Genomic DNA, 26157 nt, shown 5'->3' on the forward strand with positions numbered 1-26157 from the left:
AACCTGTGTTTGCTCAGGCGGAAGACCCGGAGAGGGTGGATGGGTGTCCCCTCGGAGGCAGCCGCGCCCTGCTCGGAGCACACTTAGGGACCAAGCAGTTGCTCACCGGCCCCTGCCCATCCTCGTGGCTCGGGGGACGAGCTTTAGAATTTGGGATTTGAAGGCACCTCCAAAGCAATAACAACCTAGGGTGAGGAGTGGGAGCGCACTCGTAAAAGGCACACCCACCGCAGCGGGGCCACGGACACCCCCAGGGCTTGTGTGCTCGCGCCGCCCCAGTAGGTGAGACGTCCAGCGGCGCCCGATCCCCCGACAGACTGGGGTTCCCCGGGTCGAGGGGTTCTCTCCGCGTTCCCCACACCCGCCCTATGGGGTCCTGACTTTCCTCCTTGTGTCTCCGCAGCGGTGCTGTTGTTTATGGAGCTTTGGGCGGGGGCTGAGCCCGCGGTCTTGCCCCTCGCCCGCCACCCAGGCCATGCCACTACGTCTGCGCGCGGAGCCGCGGCCGCCGGGCCTCCAGGGCTGAGCCGGGAGCCGCGGGAGCAGGAGGCACGGGCGGCGGAGCCGGAGCGGGAGCCGCGGCGGCGGCGGGCAGCGCGGGACCCAGTACTATGGCTGTGTACTGCTATGCACTCAACAGCCTGGTGATCATGAATAGCGCCAACCAGGTGAAGAGCGGCGGCGCCCCCCGGCCCAGCAGCAGCGAGACACCCCCGCCGCCGCCGGGGAGCGCCGTGTTGAGCCCCGGCAGCGTTTTCAGCCCCGGGAGAGACTCCTCTTTCCTCTTCCCCCCAACCGAGTCGCTGTCGCCCGAGGAGCCCGGGAGCCCCGGGAGCTGGAGGAGTGGCCGGCGCAGGCTGAATAGTAGCAGCGGCAGTGGCGGCAGCAGCAGCAGCGTGGGCAGCCCGAGTTGGGCGGGTCGCCTGAGAGGGGCCGGGCAGCAGGTGGTGACCGCCCGTTCCCTCTCCCCTCCGGGGCCGGAGGAGGCCCAGAGGAAGCTGCGAATCCTGCAGCGCGAGCTGCAGAACGTGCAGGTGAACCAGAAAGTGGGCATGTTCGAGGCGCACATCCAGGCGCAGAGCTCCGCCATTCAAGCGCCCCGCAGCCCGCGTCTGGGCAGGGCGCGTTCGCCCTCCCCGTGCCCCTTCCGCAGCAGCAGTCAGCCCCCAGGAAGGGTCCTGGCTCCGAGCGAGGAACGGAGGACCAAGTCCTGGGGGGAGCAATGTCCAGAGACCTCAGAGGCCGACTTCAGGAGGAGCGCGAGGGCGCCCAGCCTGAGCCTCTCCGAGGACAAAGAGGCAGCGGCACCTTTGCCCTGCCCGGCCTCCCCGTCGGGATCCCGGGCTCAGGGTGCAGCCTCGGTGAGAACTGAGAAGGGTGTTGTCCCTGCCAGACCCCACTGTGGCTCCCCCGTAGCCATGGACATTGACACAAGGGTCTCCCCTCTTTTGGAAACAAAGAGCTGCCAAGCTCCCTCGTTGGGACTGGTCGGAGCGAACTCCGTGGCGGTCACAGAAGTGGCAGCGAGAGCTACATCCACTGGGCCACACCATCCACACGGCCCTGCCCCCGTGGAGCTGTCTGAGAGGCCCCGGGAGCTTGGGGGGGTGCATCCCTGGTCACAGCCCCCGGCCCTGGTGGAGGGTAAGGGTCAGTCTCTGGGCCGTGAGACGAGCCCTGCCCCGGAGAGGGGTGGGCCTCGCGGTGGAGAGCCCCCTGGGAAGGTGGGGAAAGGAAACCCGCCCTGCGGCATGCCCGGCTCCGGGGAGCCTGAAGCCTGCGAAAGGCCAGAGGAGAGGACTGTGGACGTGCAAAGCTCGGAGCCCTCTGAGGCCCCCAGCTGGTTCAGGCCCTCAGGAGACCTGGGCTTGGTAGGACCTGAGGTGACCCAGAGTGGGGCGCCAGTGGCCCCGGAGCCTCCGCAGCGTTCCCACAAAGTGGATGAAGGGTCTGCGACGCTGGGCTTGGGAGGGGGCAGCCGCTCAGCCCAGCCAGGCACAGGGAAGGGGGAGCACGGAATCCCCGCGGGGGAAACGCTGGAACCTTTGCCCTGTTGGGAAGCAGCAAAAGATGTGAAAGAACCTCAGTGCCTTCCTGGGGACAGGGTGGGTGTACAGCCTGGGAGCTCCAGGGCATGGCTGGACCCCATGGAGGAAGCCCGTCTGGCCTGGACGTGTGGCACTGGGGTACAATCCCAGGGGACTTGGGGAAGCCCACCGCGGGACAGAGCCACCCACTCCAGCCCAGAGCTGCTCTCCCCAGATCAGAAGGACAAGGCTTTCCCGAGGGAGGCCTGCAGCCCCAGCAATATACCTGCCGTCATCATTACAGACATGGGTGCCCAGGAGGATGGGGTCTTGGAGGAGGCACAGGGCAGCCCCCTGGGCATCCTGCCCCTGAGGAAACTGTCTTCTTCCTCTGCCTCCTCCACTGGCTTCTCCTCCTCCTATGAGGACTCCGAGGAGGACATCTCCAGCGACCCTGAGCGCTGCCTGGACCCCAACTCCGCCTTCCTGCATACCCTGGACCAGCAGAAGCCCAGAGTGGTAAGTCTTGCCCTGAGCTTTTCTAGAACTTGAGCTGCTCTCATGCCCTATGTGTCCACCCTGTTTCTCTGACTTTCTACCGAGTCATGACGACTCTTGCTGGGACCCTGGGGCAGTCACAACTTACTCTTCTCTCCAGGTGTGTGTTTGTTGGGCAGGTACTTAGACACTGAACATGCACTTTGTAGCTATTTCCGTATACATCTTAAAAAACAACTTTCATGGTACCTTTCTGGTAAGTCACCAGTCACTTCTTAGGAAGATAATCTTCACGAATGTTACCAAAATCTTCCTGATTAGTCCCCAGAGATAGTGAACAGAGCTGCTAAGTGTAGCTTTTGTCAGATCAGGTGAACCACTTAATGCTGTGGTTCTTTTAGACAGAGGAAAACTGACAAGGACATGATTGAATTAACTCAGCCTCTCTGCTTAGAGGCCAGGAAAATGAGTGATGTAATTCTATGACAGGGCCCTGAAACCTGTAGATGGGGTTGTGGCAGGTCTATTGGGCGAATAACCACTTAGCCTCAGTAAGTTAAGTTAGGACATTGGGCATAACTAAGATACAGTTCGTTGTATCAATTAAAATGAAAGTCATGCTTTGCATTTCTCTAATTGCAGAATGTTATATTAGGTCAAATTGCCTGAGATAGGGTAGACCCCACCTAATGGATATGCTTATTGACTGGTCCAGGTGATCACCCTACTGACATCTTGTTCTGGCTGTGGCCGTAGACAGGAGTTTATTTCTGTTGTGGCTCATGTCAGTCCTCGGCCGTTTTCACTGCTAGGATGATCAGAGTGTCTTTACGGAAGACGTAAGAGTTGAAGCTAGCACTTCTGAAAGGTCTGGACTTTCTCTCAGCTCTTCCAGAGTGTGGGGAATTTCCCGTGCAAGGGGTTCTTGTGCTACCTTGGGAAAGTCTGCATTTTAGTGTAGTAGGTAGCCTTCCGATTTCATCTTGAATATCCAGTACTATTCGTTGTACCTTTATGACTTAAACCACAGCAACTGAGAACTTTATATTTCTACTCTGAATCCTTGTCTAAGGTATTTTGGACCTCAAAGCAATGTTTCTCTTTCACTCGCACTTTAAAGATTGCAATCCGGATTTTTGAAGCCTAGGCATTTCTTTTCATGAAACTGCGCTTTCTGTTGATGATCTGGCCCCAGTCAGCCTGGCATTCTGTGGCCAGGACAGGGCCTCAGGCATGGGCGCACCACCTGTGGAGGAGAGACAGTCCACCTGGAAGGGGGGGGTGGAAAGTGCTTCTCACTGAAGAGGGGGCCCAGCTTCCTCTGCCTTCTTGCCTATAATTAAAGGTAAAAAACTGGTGTTCTGTTTACTCCTCCCATTTGCTTTTTAAACCCTGAAGCATCGCTGGCACAGCCAAGGTGCTTCAACTTGTTCGCCAACTTTCCATTCGCCCTTTCTAGTGGCGAATTCGCAGCTCCTATTGGCTGGCTCTCAAAACAGTTTCTGCGTCTCGATGTTTGAAAGGGGCTCTTGCCTGGGAGTGAATTAAAGGGGAGATAAGTAATGACAGGTGATGCTTGTTGTTTTTTTCATATGCCAGAGGGGAGCTGACTGAGAAACCAGAGGGCTGAGTGGTGGTTTCAAAGTAGCTAACAGGTCCAGAGGTAGAACTGAGGCCTGCCTTTTTGTCCAGCCTCCTTCCCACCTTTAAACAGGTTTCCCTGGGTGTCTGGCCAGGGAAGAGTCCCCTGCCAGCTTTGCTCTCTGAATCACATGAGGCTGACGCTGAGTGTGTGTGGAGGGGAGGGTGGGTAACCAACTGGAAATTATGGGATCCTAGGGACTTTTGAGCTTTTGGTTGAGTGTTTGCATGATAAGCGAAGTTTTCTTTTGTTACGGTGGAGATGTATTTGTGACACCGTAACATCTGTTCATTGGGTCAAAAATCCCTTGATTACCCGGTATTGATATTTTGTCTGCAGAAAGCCAGACATCTTGATTGGCTGGGCCTTTTGGCTGGGCTTTTCAGCGTTTAATAGATAAAACCTGAGCCAGCTCTGTCTGAGTCGCTACAGTACCAACGCCCTGCCCTGTTCTCGTCTCTGGCCTTTGCCGCTTGTTTTTATATTGCACTCCAGGTGCACACACGCTCACACTCACACACCCTCACACGTGCTCACATTCACTCACACCTCGCACTCGTACACACACATACTCGTACACACAGGTTTGAAACTGCAGGTTCAGCCTTCCAGCCTCAGGCCCTCAGGGGTTTTGCTGCTGCTCTGCCTTTCCCCAGAGTTAAACCTTCTGTGCCTGGGCGGCCTGTGTTTCGGGGAATGGCCGTGTGATGCTGTGTGACGCTGTGTGCAGGCGGAGGGGACAGCCCAGAGGAGCCTGAAGCCCTGCTGCTTTGCCAGCTCTCCTGCTGTCGGGGCTCCCTGCAGCTCCTCCCTGTTGGAAGTCTCGGAGCCGGTGTGACGGGGAGTACAGAGGACCTCCCTATAGTTCAAAACACAGTGAAAAGCAAGTCATTTGGAAATGCACTCTGCAAATTACTTCACCATTTAGATTATACAAATTAGCAAAGGCCTTTTTACTGGAAGGGAATGTGGTGAGAAGGCCCGCTCTCCTCATTTGCTTCCATGGGAAGGAGCTACAGACTTCTCAAAAACATGCAAAGTGCTCTAGGCCTTCTGATGAGCTGGACAGATGCGTCTGTCCCCCAAATAGAACTTTCCAAGTTTTTGCATCTGATGTCTGTTTATAAAAGATCAGTCACTTGAAATTTGCCCGGGAGAAATTGTATTAAGTGCCTTGTGTTCAGTGGCTCAAATTCGGGCACATTTTTTCTTCCCCGGGATCTGAATAGAAGCGCGTTGCACTGAGCAAGGGTGCTGTTCTCTCTTCTGTTCTCTAAAATAACAAAATCAGACTTGATCCCCACGTGTGCGTGCGGGAGGCAGCCAGTCAATTGTCTCTCTCACATCAATGTTTCTCTCTCTCCCCCTCCACTCTCTCTGAAAAGCAATGGCAAATAAAGTAAAATAACTCAGAATTAATCAGCAGTTCTTTACTTTCCTCTATTAGTCCATTTAAGAGTATCTGAGCTATTGAAACTTAAAGTATCATAGTAAAATATGTGTGCATATTACTTTTTAAAGTAGATTTTAGTGAGTTACTCCAAAGTATCAATTATAGGTACAGAACACAAAACAAAACGTTGGCCTGGTTACCTTCGGGGCGGGGGGCAGGGAGGGAGGTGTGTATATAAAGAAGGGTAGTACAAAATTGTTGGTTTCTTGGTGCTTACTACTTTTTAAGGACCATTAAAGATTTGTTTCTTTTGCTTTTTTTTTGTATTGACTAGTTTTGTTGTCTTTTTATTTTTCAATTACAATCGACATATACAACATTAGTTTTAGGGGCACAACATAATGAGTAGACGTTTCATTAACTTACACAGTGATCACCCCAATAAGTCTAGCACCATCTTTGTTGAGTGAATGACTAACTCATACATAGATTTAAAAAATTCAAACAGTTTATAAGGGTTCTATGTGGTTTTGAAACATATAAAATTTTTATTTGTGGGCAAACCAAATTAAAATTTCAAAGCCTTAGAGGATTACTTTTAAAAAATGAATTGAGTGGTGAGTACTTTGAAGTAGAAAATTCTTTTCTGCATGAGAATGTTGAAGGCCCAGATCTTGAGTTGGGGGGATCATCTTGAGTCTGATTGACTGCACAGTTTTGAGATGGGGCCCTCTCCTTCTCTGTCGGGTACACGGAGAGGATCTTTCTGGCAAGGCCTCAGCACCTTTCAGATCTAGGAGGACCCTGAGTCATTTATGTGAGGTTCTGGGTGTTACTCTGATCTATTTTAGATACAAAGGGACCCAAGGACACACTCTTGGGCTCCTATATCTGACTTAGTTCCTTCTTTTAAAATGTACCTGTTGCATGAGGAGATCTCATGGAGTCTGTGAAGTTCTCTCTGTGACTGTATAATTCTAGGCATTCGATTTAAAACTTAGTGTATGTGACACTTCAGGGTGTCTGGAAGTGTGACAAGATTCCTTTGGTGTAGACTTTAGGTACATGGGCCAAAACTGGACACATTTAATTTTGTGCTTTTACTTTAGACCATTTAATTGATCGGTCTCTCTTCTCTCTCTTTACTGGAAGACTGGTTCTTTGTAATTTCACGTTGAAAAAAGCATCATCAAAATAAAGCATCAGCGTGATCCCCAAGTTTCTCATTAATCATTAGACTGATATTAGAGGCTGTGCTGGTAGGATGCCAGGACATTAACCTGAAAAGTGAAAAACGCTGATCTCTGAGAGCTTTGGCCTCCTCGGATATTTCAGTTTGGAAACTGAGGCTTTGCCTATACAGAACCAAAACATCACTTCAAAAAAGTCTTTTTAAAAAAATCAAAGATAAAAGTAATTAAGCCAGCTGAAAATTCTTTCAAGTAAAGGGGGGCGTATAGGGAGAAAAAGAGATTGATGTTTAGGCATTGCAAAAACACAGCCCAGGATTCATCTAGCCTTTAGGTTGTATAAGAAGAACATATTAAACCAGTCAGTTGCTGCCTTGAGAAAAATGTATTTCAGGTGTAAGATCCTTTTCAGAACCGTTGTTTTTAAGTGCTGAATTGCTGTGGAGTCACGTTTGTGATTTTGTTGGCACATACCTGTCACGTGTAGTTACAGATTAGATTAGTTCTGTGTAGTTTATTTATATTCCTAGGAGCATTGATAACATTGTTTAGGCTTATTTTATTTTGTCAGGTTTTGACTTTGTTATCTAAAGGTAGAATTTAAAAATACTTAATGGAAAGAATTTTATATCTTGATAGAGAAAACATTGTAGACTTCAGGTAATCGGCAGGAACCTGAATGAACTCAGAAACTCTTCTAAATCCTGTTGTGGTTATTATATTTTCAACATAGAAGGTCCTCTGGGTTTTGATAGGAGACAAGACCTAGGTTGTTATGCATGTTGAGCCCTCAAATCCGTAACCAGTATGCCTTGCAATGTTTTTTTCCTGACTAGGTAGAATTGACACAGCTGTAATTTTCATGATTCAGGGGAGCTCATTGTTTACAAAATCTCAACAAACCCAACTGAGAATTCTTTGGAAATATGAAAAGCCCTTTATTTAATATCAAGTACCATTTTGTTATCTGGGTGTTTGGGATTTTATATGTCCAGGTCTTCTAAGGATGGTGGTGTTATAAGTAGTCTCAGCATCATGGAGCAGAAACACCCAGAATTGCAGCTTTCCCTCGGACTTATGGGTCCACTCTTCCTGGCTGTGGAGACTATCTTGAGGTCTGGAAGGGTCCACCGATCTGGTCACATGACTCTAGAATCAAACTCGACTTGCTATAGTTCTGCCACCAACCTTGAGTCTCATGGTGGTCCTTCCAGACAACTGGTCATTCATTTTTCCAGGGGTGGATTGTTCTTCTAAAGACAATTCAAGTCTCCTTGGCTGAAAGGCACTATAAATATGTATGACCTCATTAGGCAGTTAGGCCTGTTTTTGCTATTAAAAAAAAAACAAAAACTTTTCTATAGCTTATATACTTAACATAATGTAAATGAAGTATTCAGTATAGTTACAGGACCCACACTGATGTTCTTCTTTTCACTTAAAAAACTTCATTAATTGATTAACCCCTTACTTGGGAGATCTACCGTGGCTTGAAACATAGTACATGTTTTTAAAACATTTGTGAAAGGAATGGGTGAATGAATGAATGAAGGAATAGATGAGAGGCAATAGCTCATTACCTGTCCATAGAAGAAATGTTGAACCATCCGGCAGATGAAGAACAGAAAAAGGGGAGGGGGGAACTAAAGGGAAGCTTATTCCTGTCACCTTGACCCATAGGAGTAAGGAGTAAGGCTGGCCTTACCTTCTATCTAGACTGTTTCCTGGTATAGTTTTCTTTTGCTCAGTTGCTGGGTTGGGGATTATTTAAGGCTGGAAATCAGAGAGACACATGGGCGAATAGCTTGCAGCAGAAGTCCACACTGTATACAGGCCTCAAGGAGTAAGGTCAATGATGACACCTTTTTGCAGAGTTTTTATAGGTAAGACCACTCCAATGGTTCGTACTGGAAGGCAGGGCCTTCCAAGCTTTCTCTGATGAGAAAGGACTTGTAGTCACCATCATCATCGTCATCATTTTACTGGTAAGCAACATGCAGGCTGTTGACTAACTTGTCTGGCATGTTGTTCAATTGTTAAAAACCTGATCTTTTTCCTCCGTTGAGCTTTATTTTATTGACGAGATCATTTAATGAAAATCCATTCAACAAAAAGGCTGCTAGTCAATATGCACTACATTTTTTTATTTTCTGAAATTTTTATTTCTATTTTGCTCCCAACCAGCTGATAATCTTCATAAGTAACTAAAAAGTAGGAGCTACAGATAGTTAACAAACAGAATGAACCTCTACAGTTGATATTTATGTACTGCATTTTAACGGGGTGGTGGGAGAGCACATGGTTTTATTTCCCCATCATGGAATATGTAAAAGAACTTTGCACTCAACCTGGGGTGGTGACGGTTAATTTTCGACTAAAGAGGATCCTCCCTCATGAAGTTCAGTGTTATCCTGTTAATCTAGCATTTTACTTTTGTGGTAAGATTCTGGGTGGAAAGGGAAAAATCAAGCGATACAGCATCTCAAACAAAGACATTAAGATTATTTCCGTTGACCTAGTGACTAAGATTAGGGTTTGCCTAACCCAGGAATGATAATATATATTAACAATGCAGGGTATTTTCCCATCTTGGCCAAGAAGAGCTCTTCCAAAAGGATGGTCCATTTGCTCACATTCATAAAATTGGTTTTCATGCATCAGAGGGCAGAAATGAGGTACTTTTGCCTTTGTTTATTGGGGCATTGACAGTACTTTGTTTGGTTTTTTACCCCCCTTAAGGGATTCTCTGCATTCTGCAGCCCCCAATCCATTTAATCAGAATGAATAAACTGATTGTACTGTTTTCCAAGAAGAAGCTGTAATACATTTTATATTACCAGCACTTAATATTTTCAGACACTCTGGGGAGTGTTGAGCCTGCCACAGGGCAGAGGGATTTGGTTCCCTGGTGATTGGCCGTCCACCAGCCCAATCTGCAATCTCTCTTGGTATGCTGGGAGTTGGTAGGACCTGGGCAATTACAGGAGAGGTCACTGTACCCCCAGGCAGTTCCCAGCAAGTGTTTTTCCAATTTTGCTGACATTCTTTCCAGGCTCAGCACAATTTGTTTTCCCCTTCTCTATGGCAATTGATGACTGAGTGGTAGAATGTAATTCAGCAGGATCTCCTGTTAAGTGCTTCTTCCCTAGTGGTAGAGGAGCTGGGGTTTGTCTTATCCCCTGCTCTGCAGGACTGTGTGCTCATTTCTTCTTGCCAGTTAGCTCTCTCAAGAGTAGATGTAATAAAATATGCCTCAGAGCTGTGGGGAAAGGACTTGGGCTGGGGGTATGGTGAGGAACTTGGGAGTATCACTTCTGTAATCCTTATCTAACCTGAATCTATTAGCAGGAAACTGAAAGGGCCTGTGTAATACAATGAGATAAACAGTTTAATCTCTTAACAATGTCAAGTGGAAAATCCAACCGCAGCCAATAGCTTAAGAAATGGCTGGGAGGTTTTGTTGGGACAGCAAATCCTGAGACCCATTGGGTGCTGTGTGTTAGAGCTGGGAGGTTAGGAAGACAATGTTCGGGTTTGAGAAACTGCTGAAAACTCCTTACAGATAACAAAATTGGCTAATGCAGGGGACATTTTGAATGCGTTATAATTGATGGTTTAGTCTATGTGAGGCCACTGAAATCTTTCCATTCTCTTGCCATCACCAACATGGTCATCACGCATTAAGTACTTATGAGTATTGAGCGTTTGGGTAACTCCAAGTAACTTAGGAGACTTGGGGCCTCCTCTGTGAACTTTGCTGGGCATACTCTAGGAGTGCAGTGAGCTGGGAAGACTAGTGACTCTCAGATTTGGCTTCTATGGGCTTTGGTTTCTTCATCTGTAAAGTGGGTATATTGCTGAAGTCTTCCTACTTCATGTGGTCTTCGTGAGTCTCAAATGAGATAGTCTTTGTAGAGTCATTTTGAGAGAGTGTGTATTCTTTCTGCCCAAATTAGTTTTAATTATGAGTTGCTTTGAGAGCTTTCCAAAGGAGAATGGAAAGGGACAAGCACTGTACTCACGCAAGGTGGTCCCGCCTCTGTGTTGCTGAAAGAGAAATTGGTAAGAACTGTGTCAAAAACAATCTTTCTGTGCACAGCAGGGCCTGTTCTGACACGGACGTTGTAGTGTGGGTGGGAAGCAAGGGTGAGTAGACAGACATTCTGGATTCCATCCTGATTCCACTTCCGCGGCTCGGTATAACCTCCTCCTGCCTGAGTGACCATCTTGACCAATGTGGACTGTGGCCGAAGCTTCCTGCCCCTGTGGTTTGCTAACCTGTTGGTGGGAATGCAAATGATGGACAAGAGGGAAGAACAGAGCATGCAAGGGGGGAGTCTGATGTTTCTGGAACAGGCCTCTCAGCTCCTGAATAATTGAGAGGAGACTGCATTCCACCTAGTGTTTGAGGACACTTAAAGGGAGCATTGATTCTTCCAGTACCATGTGGTGGTTCTTTCTTCTGTATCCTGGGAAGTGAGAGAGAGCAATTCAGCAAAGTCTCGAGCTTTTAAAGCAGACGTGACATTCAGCAAATATATACTGGGCACTTTCTAAATATGACTGGGCACCAGGCTAGACCCGGAAACCTCTGCACAGAACTGGACCTCTGTTCTGGTTGCCGCCCCCGTTGCAAAGCAGACTTGCACCCCCGTGGCTGCCCAAACAGCAGGCGTTTACCTACTGCCTCTGTTTGCACATACCTGTGCCGGAGAGAATGGCTTAATTGACGCTGTCCCTGTCCTTGGGGTTCTGCCCTCTAAGGAAAGCTGATGCCAACAGACATATCTGAGATTTGCAAAACTCAAGAACAAGTTGTATAGCCGTTAAACAAGCTCATTCATGAAATATGAGTTAATAATGGATTGGTGTCGGCCTGTGACACGCAGGAAGCTTTGGTGCGTGTTGTGGACCAGGGAAGAGGGAATTAAATTTGGGCAACAGCCATTGGAGAAGGAGCCTGAGTAAAGGCCTTGAGGGATTTGCTCTCTGTTAGAAGTGGTCAAGCAAAGGGATTATTCTGGATCCTAAAACTCCAGGAGGTAGGAAAGAAAGAGGGTAACTCCCCCCATCACCCTCAAGCCTTTATGCCCTGCATTGAACTCCACACATATTGTGGCTCAGCTGACAAGGTTCAGCATTTGGCAGCAACATTGTCAATTTGCTGTTGTGAGGCTGAAATGGGGCCTCAGGAGATCCCCTACCCCCACCCCAGTTGACTAGAGGGACATGGTCAGGACAACTGGAGAAGGACTTCTGCTCAGTAGGTGTTCACTGGGCCTGAACTTATGGAAGGGAGGCGAGGATAAGTAGAGAGCCCTGATGTGGAGTCAGGACAGTCCTGGGTTTGAGTCTAAACTCTACCACTTGCTGACTGTGTTACCTTTCTGCCCTTCAGTTTCAATATCTGTAAAATGGGACTGATAATACCCCCTTAAGGTTGTGAGCCTTAAATGAGGTAATATGTGAGGTGCCTAGCACAGTGTCTGGGCATCCTAAATGCTCAATAAACAGTAACTAACCTACATAGACTTTAGAGGCAGCCCATAGCTGGGCCCACAATTTCCACCATTCTCTTTGTGTAGGTGATAGTGAAGGGTGTTACCCAAGGAATGAGTATGTGCCCTTCTTCCAGTTGAACAGGTGGGGCTTGGGGACTCTGACGCTGAGGTCTGTAGGAGGTGTGGGCTAGAGTAGGATCGTTCCGGTGAGCAAAGGAGTGAGATGGTCTGCCCGCTGGAGAGGGGGGCTGGGGCCAGCCAGACCTGAATTCACACCCTCTCTGGGTCCCAGAGCTTGGCAGGGATTCACCTCTGAGCCTGCGTTTCCTCAGCTTCAACATGAGGATAACCACCCTCTCTCCTGGGCTATTATGAAAATAAAATGAGATCATACAGCTCAAGTACCTGGCACAGAACAGGCGTGGATGGAGGGAGCCCCCTGTCCCAGCCCCTCCTTCCCTCTTCCCTGGTTGTGACACCAACTTGCCTTCATTGAATCACCTCATCCCAGCGTAGCTCCTTGTCCCCGATGAAGACAAAATAGGCAGCAGGATTTGTTTTTCCAAAGAAGTTTCTCAGTCTCAGGAGAGGCCCCACTTTGTTACCAGGGCTCAGAACTTGAAGTCTAAAAACAATCCACTGTATTCACTGCCGTGATGGGTGTCAGCTTACGCTCCCCCTCCCTGTACCCCTCACCCCCCTTTTCCCCAGCCTCTCTGGAGGTGGAAACTGGCTGAGGTCATCCAGACACAGAAAGCGCAGCTATGGGGGCCCTAGAAGGCTCCATCCCTTCTCTCCTCTCCCCTCACTCCTCTGCTTTCTTGGTGCATCTTTTAGAGTCACCATGACTCATAATTGAGAGAATGAAATATATATATATCACCACTACTTTGTGCAGCTGTGGCTCTCCTTGCCAGGGGGACTCTGAACATCTGTGTGACTGAATGACCTGCATCACTTCCCTGCGCTGTATCTGGTGCAGCTGGGCACAAGTTTATTAACAGGATCTTTCTCCGGTTAAAGAGATGCTTTCTTTCATTGCACACCCCACTGAGGCCTTGAGGCCAGGCTGGAGGTCTCTGCAGCCCACTTTGCCCACCCCCACCTCCTCTCTCAGGTGCGCCCTGTGTCACAAGGCCGCTCTTTGCCGTTGTCCTGATGAGCTGCTGGGAGCCCAGGCAGGACTTGGCCCCCTGGACTGTTCCTTAAGGCCAGGATGGTGGATGGATGGCAGTGTGGAAGGAAAACCGGGCAGGTGGCCAGGCCCAGCTGGATTGACCCCAAACATAGCAGCTCACTTTGGAGTCCCAGGAAGGCCCTGGAGCCCTGAGGTCTGACAGGAAGTGGGGCTGGGTGGTGACAGGTTCCCCCACAGCAGCTAGGCTGTTCCCCGGCCAGACATCAGCACAGTCTTGGGCACCCTGCCTGCCAATCACGGGCTTCTACTTTGCTGGACAGTTGATGTGTGATGTGGAAATCCCTCTTTCCTTCTTGGCTGTAAGACAGGGCGGGCAGCCTGCAGTGTTAACCCTTGGGGTTCACATCTTTCCTGCCTGCCTAGCCTTCGAGTGCCCCAAGATGGCCTTTAGGTGTCCAGGCACTGAGCAAAAGGCTCCTTCATGTGACGGTTTTGGGACAGGCACCCTTTTGGAGATCTGGCCTACACTAACATCTCCAAGCTCCAGCTTCCTCCTGCTCTTTGCAAGTATGGAGGGGATGACATCTGGGAGGAACAAAACCACCAAAAGAACTTGTTAGCATGTGGCAGCCTTGACCTCAAAGGCGGTCTGAACGGGGAGTGTGCAGGACAGTGACTCCGTTATTGCCCCAACCTGGAAATATATACAGGACGTAATTAGTTTCTATCCCAGTCTAAAGCCATAGGGAGCAGCGTCTGGACGCTGTTTACATTCGGTATCACACTGTACGTTAAATCAGCCGAGAGCCCCCTCCCACCTCCCTGCAGACCCCTGGCTCACACCGAGAAGCTGACAAAGCCCTGCAGGTCCAGAGATTCTTCTTGGCATCCTTTCTTTGGCCTTCTGGACTGGCCTAGATTTTCTGGCCTGTCACCATTGGCCTCAAATACCACATCCCCAGGGGAAGGCAGGAGAGTCTCACCCAGGAGTTACAGGGGCCCTCAGGGTGGATGTGGGTCAGCCTGGAGGGAGGTGCCCTGAATGTCCCAGGTGGCACATTGCTGGGGATTATTAGCCTGGCCTCCCAACAGCGGTTTATGGACATGGGAACTGATTTCAGGAACTTCAGAAAATAGTTCAGTATGACCCCTGTGACCAGGTTTTATAAAAGAGATTGTGAGTCCTGAATCCAGGTTTTTAAAATTCCGTTGCACACGGGAAAGGATGGAGGGGACCTGGCTCATGGGTATTTCTTCTGACATTCACTGGGAGTTACAATGTCAACAGACATTCGGCATGCATTAACTGTGCTGCAGCTGTTAAAAAGGCCGAGCCGTCTTCGGCTGCACAGGAGTTATGATGTAATAGCAGGTATGGCTTCTAAAGTGTCTGATGTGTGTCACACGTGTGCCATAAATGACCTCATTTCATTATTTGCAAGGTGTATCTTACTTTCCTCCTCTTAGACGGGGCAGACTGAGGATCACAGATGAGGGTGCCTGTCCCAGGAGCACAGCTGGTTAGCGGTCAGGCTGGGATCCCTGCCCCTTCCTCTCCTGCCACCCATCACCTGTCGCCTGGAGAGCAGAGGAAGGTGGCAGAGCTTTGTGCAGGGCGCACTGAGCTTAGTTCTGGGCTCCTGCATTAGGAGGATGGGCACTAATTGTATTGAAGGCCGAGGAAGATGGGGGGCTGAGGAGGGGTCTGAACCACAGCCTTGGAGATGGTTGAGGGAGTTAGGGTGGCTTGTTGCCTTGGACGTATTACTTCTGGGGGAGGCAGGGAATTGTCTTCACATAGTTGCCTCGGAGTAGCGTTTTAGTCTGGTCAAGATCAATTTTCTATTCGCAAAACTAAAAGAGGATTTTTTTTCCTTCTAAATGAATGGGCCTTTGTACAAACCGCAGACTCAGGAGATGGAACCACAGCGAAGTGAGCTTCTGGAGCTGCCTGGCGGCCCCCAGGCCTGGTGGAGAGGAAAGTGGAGAACTCCTAACCCAAAAGGGCAACGAAAAGTTTTAAAGCTCGTTACCGCTGCCACAGAGCTGGGCAGTGAGCCCAGGACAGTGGAGAGAGGGGAGGGCATTCAGCCATGTGTTCCGAAGCCCCCGGGCCCTGGGGACTCTGCCTGCCTCCTCCTGCAGGGAGGGGGTGGTCGGTGCCTGCAGGCCAGGGCTTCTCAGCAGGTAGAGAGCACAGGTCTGTACCTGTCCAGCTTCCTCAGGCCACCCGGAGAGAGCATCCGGGCCTCTTCACTCCTTGGGGCTCCCTGGGTGGGTTATTTTGCACAGTCCTGGGGCACTCTGGACCCTTTTAAATGATGCAGGTGGATTTCCATGTCAGACATAACATTAGCACCTGAATTGGAATTGAGTGCATCGAATTGCACTACCTGCCTCCAGTTAAATTACTGAAGTCAGTTACCTGACTTCAGTTAAATTAGAGACACTGGATGCACAAAGGGAGAAAGTTTATTGCGAGGGGCAGGTGCCCAGGAGGCCCAGGCTTTCAATAGATGGTGGTCTCCTGGTTCTTTATCTACAGGAATAACCTTTCTCTGCGCAGCTTTGGTGGGCAGAGGTGAGACTAAAGGGTGTGAACGCTGAGAATGGTGCCTCTTTAGAGGGGAGCACAGCAGTGTCACCACACAAAGGTGGCCTCCATGTGGGTACTGTGGAGGTGCCACATGGGGCAGTGATCAACCCATCATGGGGCCAAGTCAGAGAAATGACCACCCCACTCTCAGGGATTCCTTAACTTGAAATTGAATCACTCACCCATGCCTTGTCTTCTGAGACTCTGATTAAACTGTCACTTTAGGAGGGGACATCTGTGTTGTTTCTGTGGGACCATAAGCTTGCATTTCTTGGTTCTAAATGGCCAAGAATGCAATTGCTGGGCCCCGCTGCGTATTTATTTGTTTTGTGAAAAAACTGCCAAACCGTTTCCAGAGCGACTGCACCGTTGTGTGTTCCCCCCAGCAGCGTCTGAGCGATCGGCTTCTCTGCAGCCCTGCCAGCACCGGGGGGTGGGGGGAGACACACACTATTTTTTTTTTTATTTCAGCCACTCTGATAGTTACACAGGGCTGTCTCGTTGTGGTTTTAATTTGTTTTCCTCTAATGGTGTTGAGCATCTTTTCGTGTGTTTATTTGCCATCTGTGTATCCACTTCAATGAAGTGATCTGACTTAAAAAAATAATTTCACAGAGGTGCTGTGAGAACGTGGGCAGGCGTCAAAAAGCTTGGGCGTTAACCCCCCACCCCCCACCCCTACTTCCACCCCTGTGTGAGCTCTGTTCTCAAGGCCTCAGGTGAGGGTGCTTGGTCACCTCTGGGGTCCCTTCCTGCCCCAACCCTCTCTCACTCCTAAATAGAGTGGTGACCCAGAGCAGCCTCCCCCAGGCTGGGCTCCCACCCCCGCACACACATCATCCCCCTCTCCTCCCCCCCCCTCGGCCCAGCTCTGTCTCCACAGGATCCCACCAAAGCTGACTCACAGGTGCTGTATTTAAGGAAAGTTGTCTATGGATTGTTGGGCCTGGACATAAACAGAAAAACAAAGGAACAAATGTAGAGTGTCTCCCTGCCACCTCCCTGGCTTCCCCCTGGGCCTCCCTGAAAGGCTGTGACCAGGACCAGGCCCCCTCTCTGCGGGGCTCCTTCCCACTTCCCTCTGAGAGTGTCTCTAGCTGGGTATAATTTAAAACTAAGAACAGTACTGAGTGAGGGAATTTTTCTCTTTAAGACTGAATCGCACCCTTTCACCCTAGGCTGCTTGGCAGTGCTGTTGATTTTTTATTATTTTTCATTTTTTTGCCTTTTGCCTCAGGAGGGGCAGCAGGAAGCAGTCCTGGGTGTTCCTGGGATTGTTCCAGTTTCAGAACCTGCTGGAGGGTTTGGGGTCCACGGGGAAGCGGGGTCGATGTCATCTGCTTAAGAGTGTGTTTATTTTGTTTTCCTGCCTGGTGATGTGCAGGGGTTTCACAGTGCGTGGAATAAGCATCCTTGGTCTTCACTTCAGTGAGTCATCAGAAATGAAAAGGCATGGCTGTTTCTTCCTTGGCATAATGCAGTATAATATTTGCAAAATCTCCTTTGATGCATTTGTACAGACAATCTATCACAAAGAAGGAATTGTTTTCTTTGTGGGCTTGGAGGGTTTTTGGGAAATGGGCAGAGGAGTTTTACGTGTTTCCCTGAGCCAGATAGTAGAGACAGACTCGTGAAGGTGGATGGCCACAGGCTTTCCACACAGTCCCTGTGGGCCGTTAGAATATTCCAGCACATTTTAATGGTCCTTTGATTCGGCCCAAGACCCAAGATGTAGCTAAATCACACGATGGATTTGATCAGAATATTTTTCTTCCTTGGTCACTTTTTGAAAACCTGTGTTTGATTCTGGTTTGAACTTGTTCAGTAGACTTAAAAGAAGAAAAAAAACACCTCCTGTTACATTCCTGGTTTCAATTAAAATTTGATATTTGTACTTGGTTTGGGGTTGAATAAATAAAGTGTATTAGGGCCATTGGTGAGCAGTTCATTTTAATTCAAGTCATTTCCCCAGATAGCATCACTGTTATGAAATTTATTTCCCATGAACTTGCATTCTTGCGGGATGGTGTGTGTGCTGATCTCGTTTCTTAAATATTCTGGTTGGCCAAGAGTTACTATACTTGTATTTGCCATGAACTAGAAGTAATAAAATACTTTACACTAAAACTAGCAGAGATTTTGCTAAATGCACAAACTTTGTCTTTCTGGGACCAGGCAGAGGGTTTTATTTACTATTTGTAACTAGCTAGCTTTTGGGAAACGGTGAGCTCCTTTCTCAGACTGTCTACAAATTTTTATTGTGTGCTGACTGCATCGAAGTTAAGCTGGCAGGTAGGGTTCTGTATATAAGTAAAGCTTTGTCCCTATCTTCTAGGAATTTTCACTTCAATAGAGGCGGCAGATTACAATGTCTGACATCTATTACGCATTTATTATGTAGTAGGCATTGAATGAAGAATTAAGTGACATGCCTAAAATACCAGTAATAGAAGACTTAGAACATGAATCCAGGCATTCTTTCTCTAGAATAACATTTCTCAACTTTGGCATTATTGACATTTAGGACCAGATAATTTTTTGTTTTGTTTTGCGGGGCTGTTCTGTATGCTAGAGGATGTTTAGCAGCATCCTTGGTCCAGTAGCACCTCCCCACAGTTGTTAACAACCAAATGACAACCAAAAATGTCTTCAGACATTGCCAAATACCCCCCGGTTAAAAACCATTGCTCTAGAGCATGTCCCATAACCACTGCTCATCCTGGTTTCCCAGGTAGTAAGTGCTGTAGCTCAGTGTCTGTGTGCTTAGGGTGATAAGTCCACCCAAGTCCTGATGGAAGCAGAGGACAGTTGCCACTCTATCTGGGATTGTTAGGGAGAAAAAGCTCAGAAATGGTGCTGTTTGGGTTGATTTGGAAGGAATTCACTTACCTAGACAGAGAAAGGGGAAGCATATTCGGAGGGAAAGGACCCACATGCACAAAAGCATGAAAGCAGGAGAAAACAAGGCAGGTTTAAGGGATGTCAGTTTATTATGGGCCCTTCACTTCCCTCTTTCTTGCTGTTTTCTTGTTTCCTCCTTTCAATCAGCAAGGCAGGTTCACAGTAGCCATAGGATTCTTACTTTCAGTCAAAGGTGTTATATTAGTCAGGATGGGCTAGGATATGTTGCAGTAACAAACCACCCCACAATCAGCGGCTTATTTCTTGCCCGTGTTACATACCTGATCTGGGTCGGCCATGGCCTCTGCTACATATTGTCCTTACCCTATGACCCAGGCTTATGGCGCAGCCACTATCTGGAGCATTGCTGGTCACCATGGCAGAGGGAGCAGGAGTATGGCAAATCACATACTGGCTTGTAAAGCTTCAGCCAGAGAAGTAGCACGAATCACTCCTGCTCATATAATGTTCTCATCTAACTTTAAGGGGGCAGGGGAAATGGGGTCCTACCATGTGCCCGGAAGAACTGGAACTATTTGGGGGGCCGCATTAATGTCTCCCACAGATGTCAAAGGCCCATACCTGGGACGTGCAACCATGGACAACTCTCCATCTCTTTGAGGGCCTCCTAGCTTGGCCTTAAAGAATGGCCTTTTGCCAAACTCAGCAAGAACTTGAGCAAAAAGAGGAAAATTAAGCTATCAAGGTTCTAAAAAATCTAATTCTCTGAATAAGTCCAAGAGGTCCCTGTTTGTTAGGACCAGGTCACAGGCCCTTATTTTTAGAGTTGGGATGTGAGAATGGGAGTGGGAGAGATTGATTGATCAGGTCAATGTGGCCTGGATGCAGTAGATTGTTTTAATGAGTTGGGGGTAGTTGTTCAGGACAGTGGTAGTTATCTGAACACCCAGGATGCTTTCTCTGGCTGTTTCTGTAGTAAACAGACCAGCTTTCAAGCCTGAGCCAAATGTCATGTAGTAAGATGGTGTCCTTTGTGACCTGTACATTTATGAGGCAGTTCTGAAATAGAAGAAAGTGCTAGATGCGAGCAGTAGCCCCCAAGAACATTCGAGATGATTTTAGAAAGCCTAAACAAAGTCCTTATAAACTCAGGAGCATTTGCCCTGTTGGAAACTCATTCAGACCACGGCCCTGTCCCAGGCCCTGGGGCGAGGAGATAGAGACAGAGCCTGGCTGCCGTGGATCTAAAATGGGATAAAACCGGAAACCTGTGGGGAAGATGCAGCCCTTGTCACCCCTTGACAGAGGGGACGCAGAGGTCTTAGAAAAATAGAAATAAAAATAGCAGTCATTGGCCACTTCCCTCCCCAGTGGAGGCTCTTTCCAGACCTGGTTTCCACTGTATTCCTCACCGTGGTGTGTAGGGAGCCAGGGCAAGTGAGGTGGATAGAAATGGGAGAGTTGAGTGGGGGGTAGGGCACAGGCATTGACTCAAAGGGGGACAGAATTAGTAATAGTCTAGAAACTTGGAGATTGGGGCATTCCACAGATGAGAAGAACCTGAAACAGCTAGCAAGGTCCAGAGTCGCCTCACCTCTGGGGCCTTACTGGACTTTGTGTGTGCAAGCACTTGTGTGCACCCTGTGCATGTGTATATGTGTGTGCGCGCATGTCGGTGTAGTGGTACATGTGCATGTGTGTGCCCCCGAAGGGAGGGCTTCAGTGGGAGGCTGTGCAGCCAGGCGAGCGTTACTGACCATCCTGTGGTTTGCTGATAGCTGCCTCAGTGGGTTGTGTGTGTTTCCTCCCTCTGTTGGGTACTCTAGGGCGCTCAGTAATGCACATACCACCCCCCAACCCCAGCCTGTATTCTTCTTTTCTCAGAGGGCAGCAAGGCTGACAGAGCCCTTCTGGAAGCTTCAGCAGGCTATGCAGAACCAGATCATGTAAGAATAGAGTAAGCCCTAGAGCTCATGGGCCTGGATAGACAGGAGGGCCTGAAGGTTACAGGCTGCTGAGCACAGGGCCAGGGCCAGGCCAGCTCCCCTTCCTCCCCGTCCGGTGCTCCCTCCACCAAGGCCACTGCCCCTTCAACATTTAGTTTTCCCAGCTGGGAAATGGGCAGGTTGCATTCAGCTGAGCACGAAGCGTCTGCAAATGCACCAGCTCTGGGAATTTGTTTCAGAAACCGAGGCCTGTCCAAGCGGTTCTCGTTGCTCGGCTTTCATCACCTTCTTTCTCAATTGCCCACATAGTGAGCGGAGGCTTGCTTACCCTTCTTACCCTAGGATTGGAGTTGTGGCCACAGTGACCATGGAGGCAAGGGACCAGACTGCTGTGGACCTCACAAGGGCCTGACAGTCCCCAGCAAGAGGCTCCCATCTGCTGGGGACAGGGAGGAGCGGGGCTCAGAGAAGGGCTGTTTCCAGTGAGCCTTGCCCACCCCTCGGGTGGTAGGAAGGAGGTTCAACCCTGCTCTTCCCCCGTGCTTTGAGGTCTCCGGAAGACACAGGTGCTATATATAAACCAAAACTATTATCTCACTCTTGCTAAGTTTCCACCCTGGTGGCTTACTGTACCCCACCGCGGAGATTTCCTGAAGCCCTTCTCCCAGACCCAGGGGGGCCAGGCTGGCTGGGGATACTTCTGAGAAACTGAATATTCTCCCAGGGAGGCCTGCTGCAGGGCTTGCTTGGGAAGAGGGAGGGAAATATGGGTGTCTAGAAAAAATATGGGTGTCTAGCAACCAACTTCACACTAGTGAGCTCCCACTAACTGATCTGGGGGACGCCCATGGTCCCAGCTTGCCGTGAAACCCCTCTTTCTTCCTCTCCTTGCCTATATACGTGGGGCCTCTGGGTTAGGGATGGAAATGGTGGTGCGAGGGATGATAAGTAATGGCAGACACCCTAGGAGGTTCAGCTCCAACCCCAAAGAGACGATGGGCGATACTGAGGGATTTCTGTTGGCCCCTGTTGCCTCCATAACAAATTAGAGGCAGGCCAGATGGGTAGATTCCCATGGTTAACTTGAAATTTCCCTGTGCAGTTTATTAAATGGGGCATTACTGGCATTTTGGGTAGGATAGTTCTCATTGTTTGCGACTGTCTGGCACAGGCAGGTCACCCTTGATCTGGGTGTACCATGTCCCACGCGGAGGTGGCAATCCTTCTGCGTGCCCTCGTCCCTGGGTGGGCCCATGGGAAGAAGAGGCCTTCCTGCCCTTGACCTGGCAGCTGACTGGAGGAAACGCACAGCCCCCTTGAGTGACCAGAGACATGGGGTGAGGGTCCTGGGTCCCATGAGGGTCAGCACTAGCCCAGAGACATTAAACAGCAAATAAGCAACACTACATCAGGTGGAGAAACTGTGGAAGAAAGAAAACGTTTTACATTTTACTATCTATCATGGCCCTTTTTCCTGCTCTTTGAACAAGAGGTCCTGCGTCTTCACTTTTCGCTGGGCCCTGCAAATTATGTAGCAGGCCCTACTCACCAAAGAAATAAAAGACAATTAAAAGGGATCACTCTAAACAGGAGATTCCCTGTGTTTTCTCCCTTCTGTTTTGAAAGTCACAGTCACCAGCTGCTCCACCCCAAACTTCTTTCCCCACAATGCCTGTTGGCACAGCACCGTCTGCAGGAGGCAGCAAACCAGGGGACAGAGAGAGACAATAAAGGGCCATCGGCCTGTCTGTTGCTGGGACTTGACTGAATTTTTTGGCCAGTCGGTTCTGAATCTTCTATGTCAGTGAGCTGTTTCCTCACAGGCGCTTACTATGTGCCAGTCCTGGGCTGGTGCTGGCCCTGGGCAGAACCCCGCAGGGGTACCAGACAGGAACCAGAAAGAACGGTTCCAGGCAGTGAGGCCTCACTGCTACCTGTCAGCTTCACAAAGGGATTGTTTGCAAGTAGGTAGATAGTGCAAATCAAACAGACCTTGTCCTTGGCTAGGGGGACTGTGCTATAAGACATGGCCTGCTGGAGAAAGACCATTAGCCCAAGGTGACCCAAAAGGTGAGTCTATAGACAGTGCACAGGCCAGGGCCCTGCCTGCAGCCACTCTTTACCAAAGTCGTAAAAACCGTATTGAAACAAGGTAGGTCAGGGACGTATCGTCTCTTCTACTTCAGCTAAGAAGTTCTTGTGGGGGGAAACTGGCTGTCAGGAGCCACTGTGCTCCCTCCCCAGCCTCCTCCCACAGTCTGCTGCATAGTTTCCAGGCCTTTCAGGACCGCAGTCACACCCGCCCCACCCTTGCATTTTAAGTGTCCGTCACTTCTTGTCTGTTACTATAAAATACACATCAGAGACCTGGGGAAGCCAGACACTGGCCACCCTCATACCTCTGGGCCAGACATAACCCAAGTGGCCCAGACTATCAGGGGGGCAGGGAAGTCACCTCTGTTTCCAGTGTGCAGGCAGAGAGAGGCCTTTGTCGTCCGGTGCCTGGCAGAGAAGGGATACAGCTGGGGCGAGGGCTCAGAACTGTCACGCAGGGGATGTACTTACACTAAAAAGTTATCTGTTGTTTATCTGGAATTCAGACTTAACTTTTTCCAGCAGCCCCACTCCAGAGAGCAGTTTTGCCATAGCCTTTTTGAAATGTGTAAATCCAGAAATGAGAGAGCCGTGGAGGTGCCCTATTAAGCGTCCAGATGCCTGGGGCTCTGCCGCCCAGTGCAGTCACCTACTTGCTGTGCCATTTGTGTTGTCCTTAGGCCTGGGGAGGGCTCTTTTGTACATAGAGATGGAAATACCAGGTCCCTTTCTTCCTCCGTCTCCCCTAGGCTCTCTCCCAGGATGGGTTACAATGAGGAATCCTGGCAGAGTCACGAGGCCCAGGGATTCGAGGGCTCCCAGGTCTCCATCAGAAGGCTGCCCAGGCTCGTTCCTCATTGGTTAAGATGCCCTCAGCTGCAAGAAACAGAAAACTGCCACTCTACTGGCTTGAACAGTAAAGAAAATGTATTATTTCCCCTCCATTCATTAGTCCCAGAATAGGCAGCTTCAGCGCTGGGTAGTTCATCAGCGCAGCCAAGTCGCTCAAGGGCCTGTCCCCGCCCCCATAGCATATTGACTCATTTCTTCTTAGGGTCACAGGATGGCAGGTCCAAGTGTCCTGTGTGGACACAATAATGTCCTGTGGAGGAGAAAGAGGCATCATGTCTAGGCATCTTTCTCAGAAGATACCCAGCAGACATCTTCTGTGTCTCATTGATGGGAATGTGTCACCTGCTCATGCCTAGGTCAGCGTCTGGCACGAGAGTGATAAAACACTTCGTATTTACTCCTGGAGTAGCTCTAACGAAGCACACATTTTGCTGGGTTCCTTTAGGGTTCACATAGACACCCAAAAAATTCAGGTCCCGACCTGACTCCGTTCCCCACCTCAACCTAGAAAGGATTTGAGGCAGGGCTGATTTTTTTTTCTTTGTTCTTTTATTTTTAACATAACCTTAAACATGACAGAGAAAGAATCTAATGAAAACCATGGCTCCCTCTAAGTTTACTTAAGTCTCTGATAAGCTGCCTCATTTTGTTTTACATAATTGTAATCCGACTGTACTAATTTGATCATCTTAATGTCATCTTATATTTTCATGAATTGACATAGGCCATCTGCTTGTCATTTTAAGTGAATGGATAATAATAACAGCACCTAACTTTTATCGAGTACTTATTATGTACCAGGCACTGTTCTCAGAGTTTTACATGCATTATTTTACTTAATTCTCATAGCATCTCTTTTTTTCAGTTGAGGAAACTGAGGCACAGAACATCTAGAAACAGATAGCAGTCTGGTTCCTGAGCCTGCACTTTGGGCCACTGCTTAATTTCCATCGTCATGCTTCTACTATAGTTGTAGTTGATACTATATGCAGTAGTGAGCATTTTCATAAAAATTACCCTTTCTGCCTCCCTTTAGTAACTTCCTTGGGAAATGCTCCTCTCAGTGGTATTATCGTCATAGCCCAAGCAGAGTGCATAGCTGTGTCATCTTCCCACCTTACTCTCTGGGACGACTGAGCCAATTACAGCAACATCCACAAAGTCTAGATGCTCCTGTTTCTCTACCACCATTGGGTTTTCTTTGTAGTTTGGTATTGTCTTCTTGTCCCTTAAAGTTTTAATTTGCAATCCTGTCGTTTTCAAAGGGGATTCTGCATGTTTCCTGTGTAAACTGCTTGTTCACCCCCATGGAGCACCCATGGAATTGAACGTAACAACAGCACCTGTTGAAAGCATTCTCATATAGTAAGCTCTCCATCATTGCTTACAAATATCTGTCTATTCTGTGGTTTTCTCTTAAAGTCCTATTTTATTTTGCAACAGTGTTCTCACTCCAACTTACTAACAGATCCTTTTTATTTCCCTTGTGAAATTGTTCTTCATTGCCCTGGCCTGGAAATAGGGAACATCTGGTACTTGAGGGCAATGGTTTTTAGTATTTTTTCTTAATGCAACCAACTTTTGTGATGGGTTCTTAGAGGATAGAACTGTGCCTCACCTGTGAAGACTGGGTTCTTTAAAAACCCCTTTTTGAACACCCAGGAAGCAATTTGGCTATGAGCTGGTGCTGGGATGCTAGCTAGCTAGCCACTGTCTATATCTAGCCAACCCCAGTCCCCTGGCCATCTGGTACACCTTGACAACAGAGTGGTGACCAACACTCCCAGACCCAGAAAGCCAGACAGAGTGGCGGCTGGAAACTTCACGGGATCCTTATAATTAGAAAGGGAAAAGGCCTGTTAGTTCATGTGGTGCCCTCCTCCTCCCACGGGCCCCAACCAGCTTTAAAAGGTGACATATAATTTGCTCTGTCACCCGAAGTACTCAATTGCGTTTTCTAGGGCTTATCTGTAAATTCCAAGAGCTGGACCAGATCAGTGGTTTTTAACCCCTTTTGGGTCTTGTGCCGTCTTGGTAAGTGGTTGGAAGTGGTGCACCTCTCCCTGGGAAATGTATATTTTACAAACCAATTTGGGTGCCTTTCAGGACTTGTATGGCTAGAAGCCCATCTCACTTCCAGTCTACAGTCTGCAGGTTGTTAACCTCTGAGGTCCCTTTCAGCTCAGAAAGCCCCAGTTCTAGAAAGTTTCCAGGCCAAAAACCTAGGGATGAAGTGGAGGAAACAGCTGCCCAGCCCAAAGGGCTTTACTATCAGATATTTTTATTTGTTTTTTTCATTTTCCAGGGTTGAGTTCAACTTTGTGACACCATGTTCTTTCCCTTCATCTTAGTCTTTAAAAATGTTGTACTGCCTCTGACTGAAACTATTGCAATCGTTCTGGCTTCATGGGGTGCTGT

The 26157-nt window shown here is 48.9% G+C and overlaps 1 protein-coding gene across 1 annotated transcript in view; it reads left to right on the top strand.

The window, feature by feature from the left end:
* Nucleotides 1-588: 588 nt before the first annotated feature.
* The window catches only part of ITPKB (inositol-trisphosphate 3-kinase B), an 88064-nt gene continuing 62495 nt past the window's right edge, over nucleotides 589-26157 (top strand). The window contains exon 1 of the mRNA XM_016201433.2: nucleotides 589-2546. Within this exon, the coding sequence (XP_016056919.2) occupies nucleotides 612-2546 (1935 nt within the window). The 5' untranslated portion in view covers nucleotides 589-611. The remainder of the gene's footprint in view (nucleotides 2547-26157) is intronic.

The sequence above is a fragment of the Miniopterus natalensis genome, chromosome 21 (genome assembly GCF_054644295.1).
Source record: "Miniopterus natalensis isolate mMinNat1 chromosome 21, mMinNat1.hap1, whole genome shotgun sequence".
Classification (NCBI taxonomy): domain Eukaryota; kingdom Metazoa; phylum Chordata; class Mammalia; order Chiroptera; family Miniopteridae; genus Miniopterus; species Miniopterus natalensis.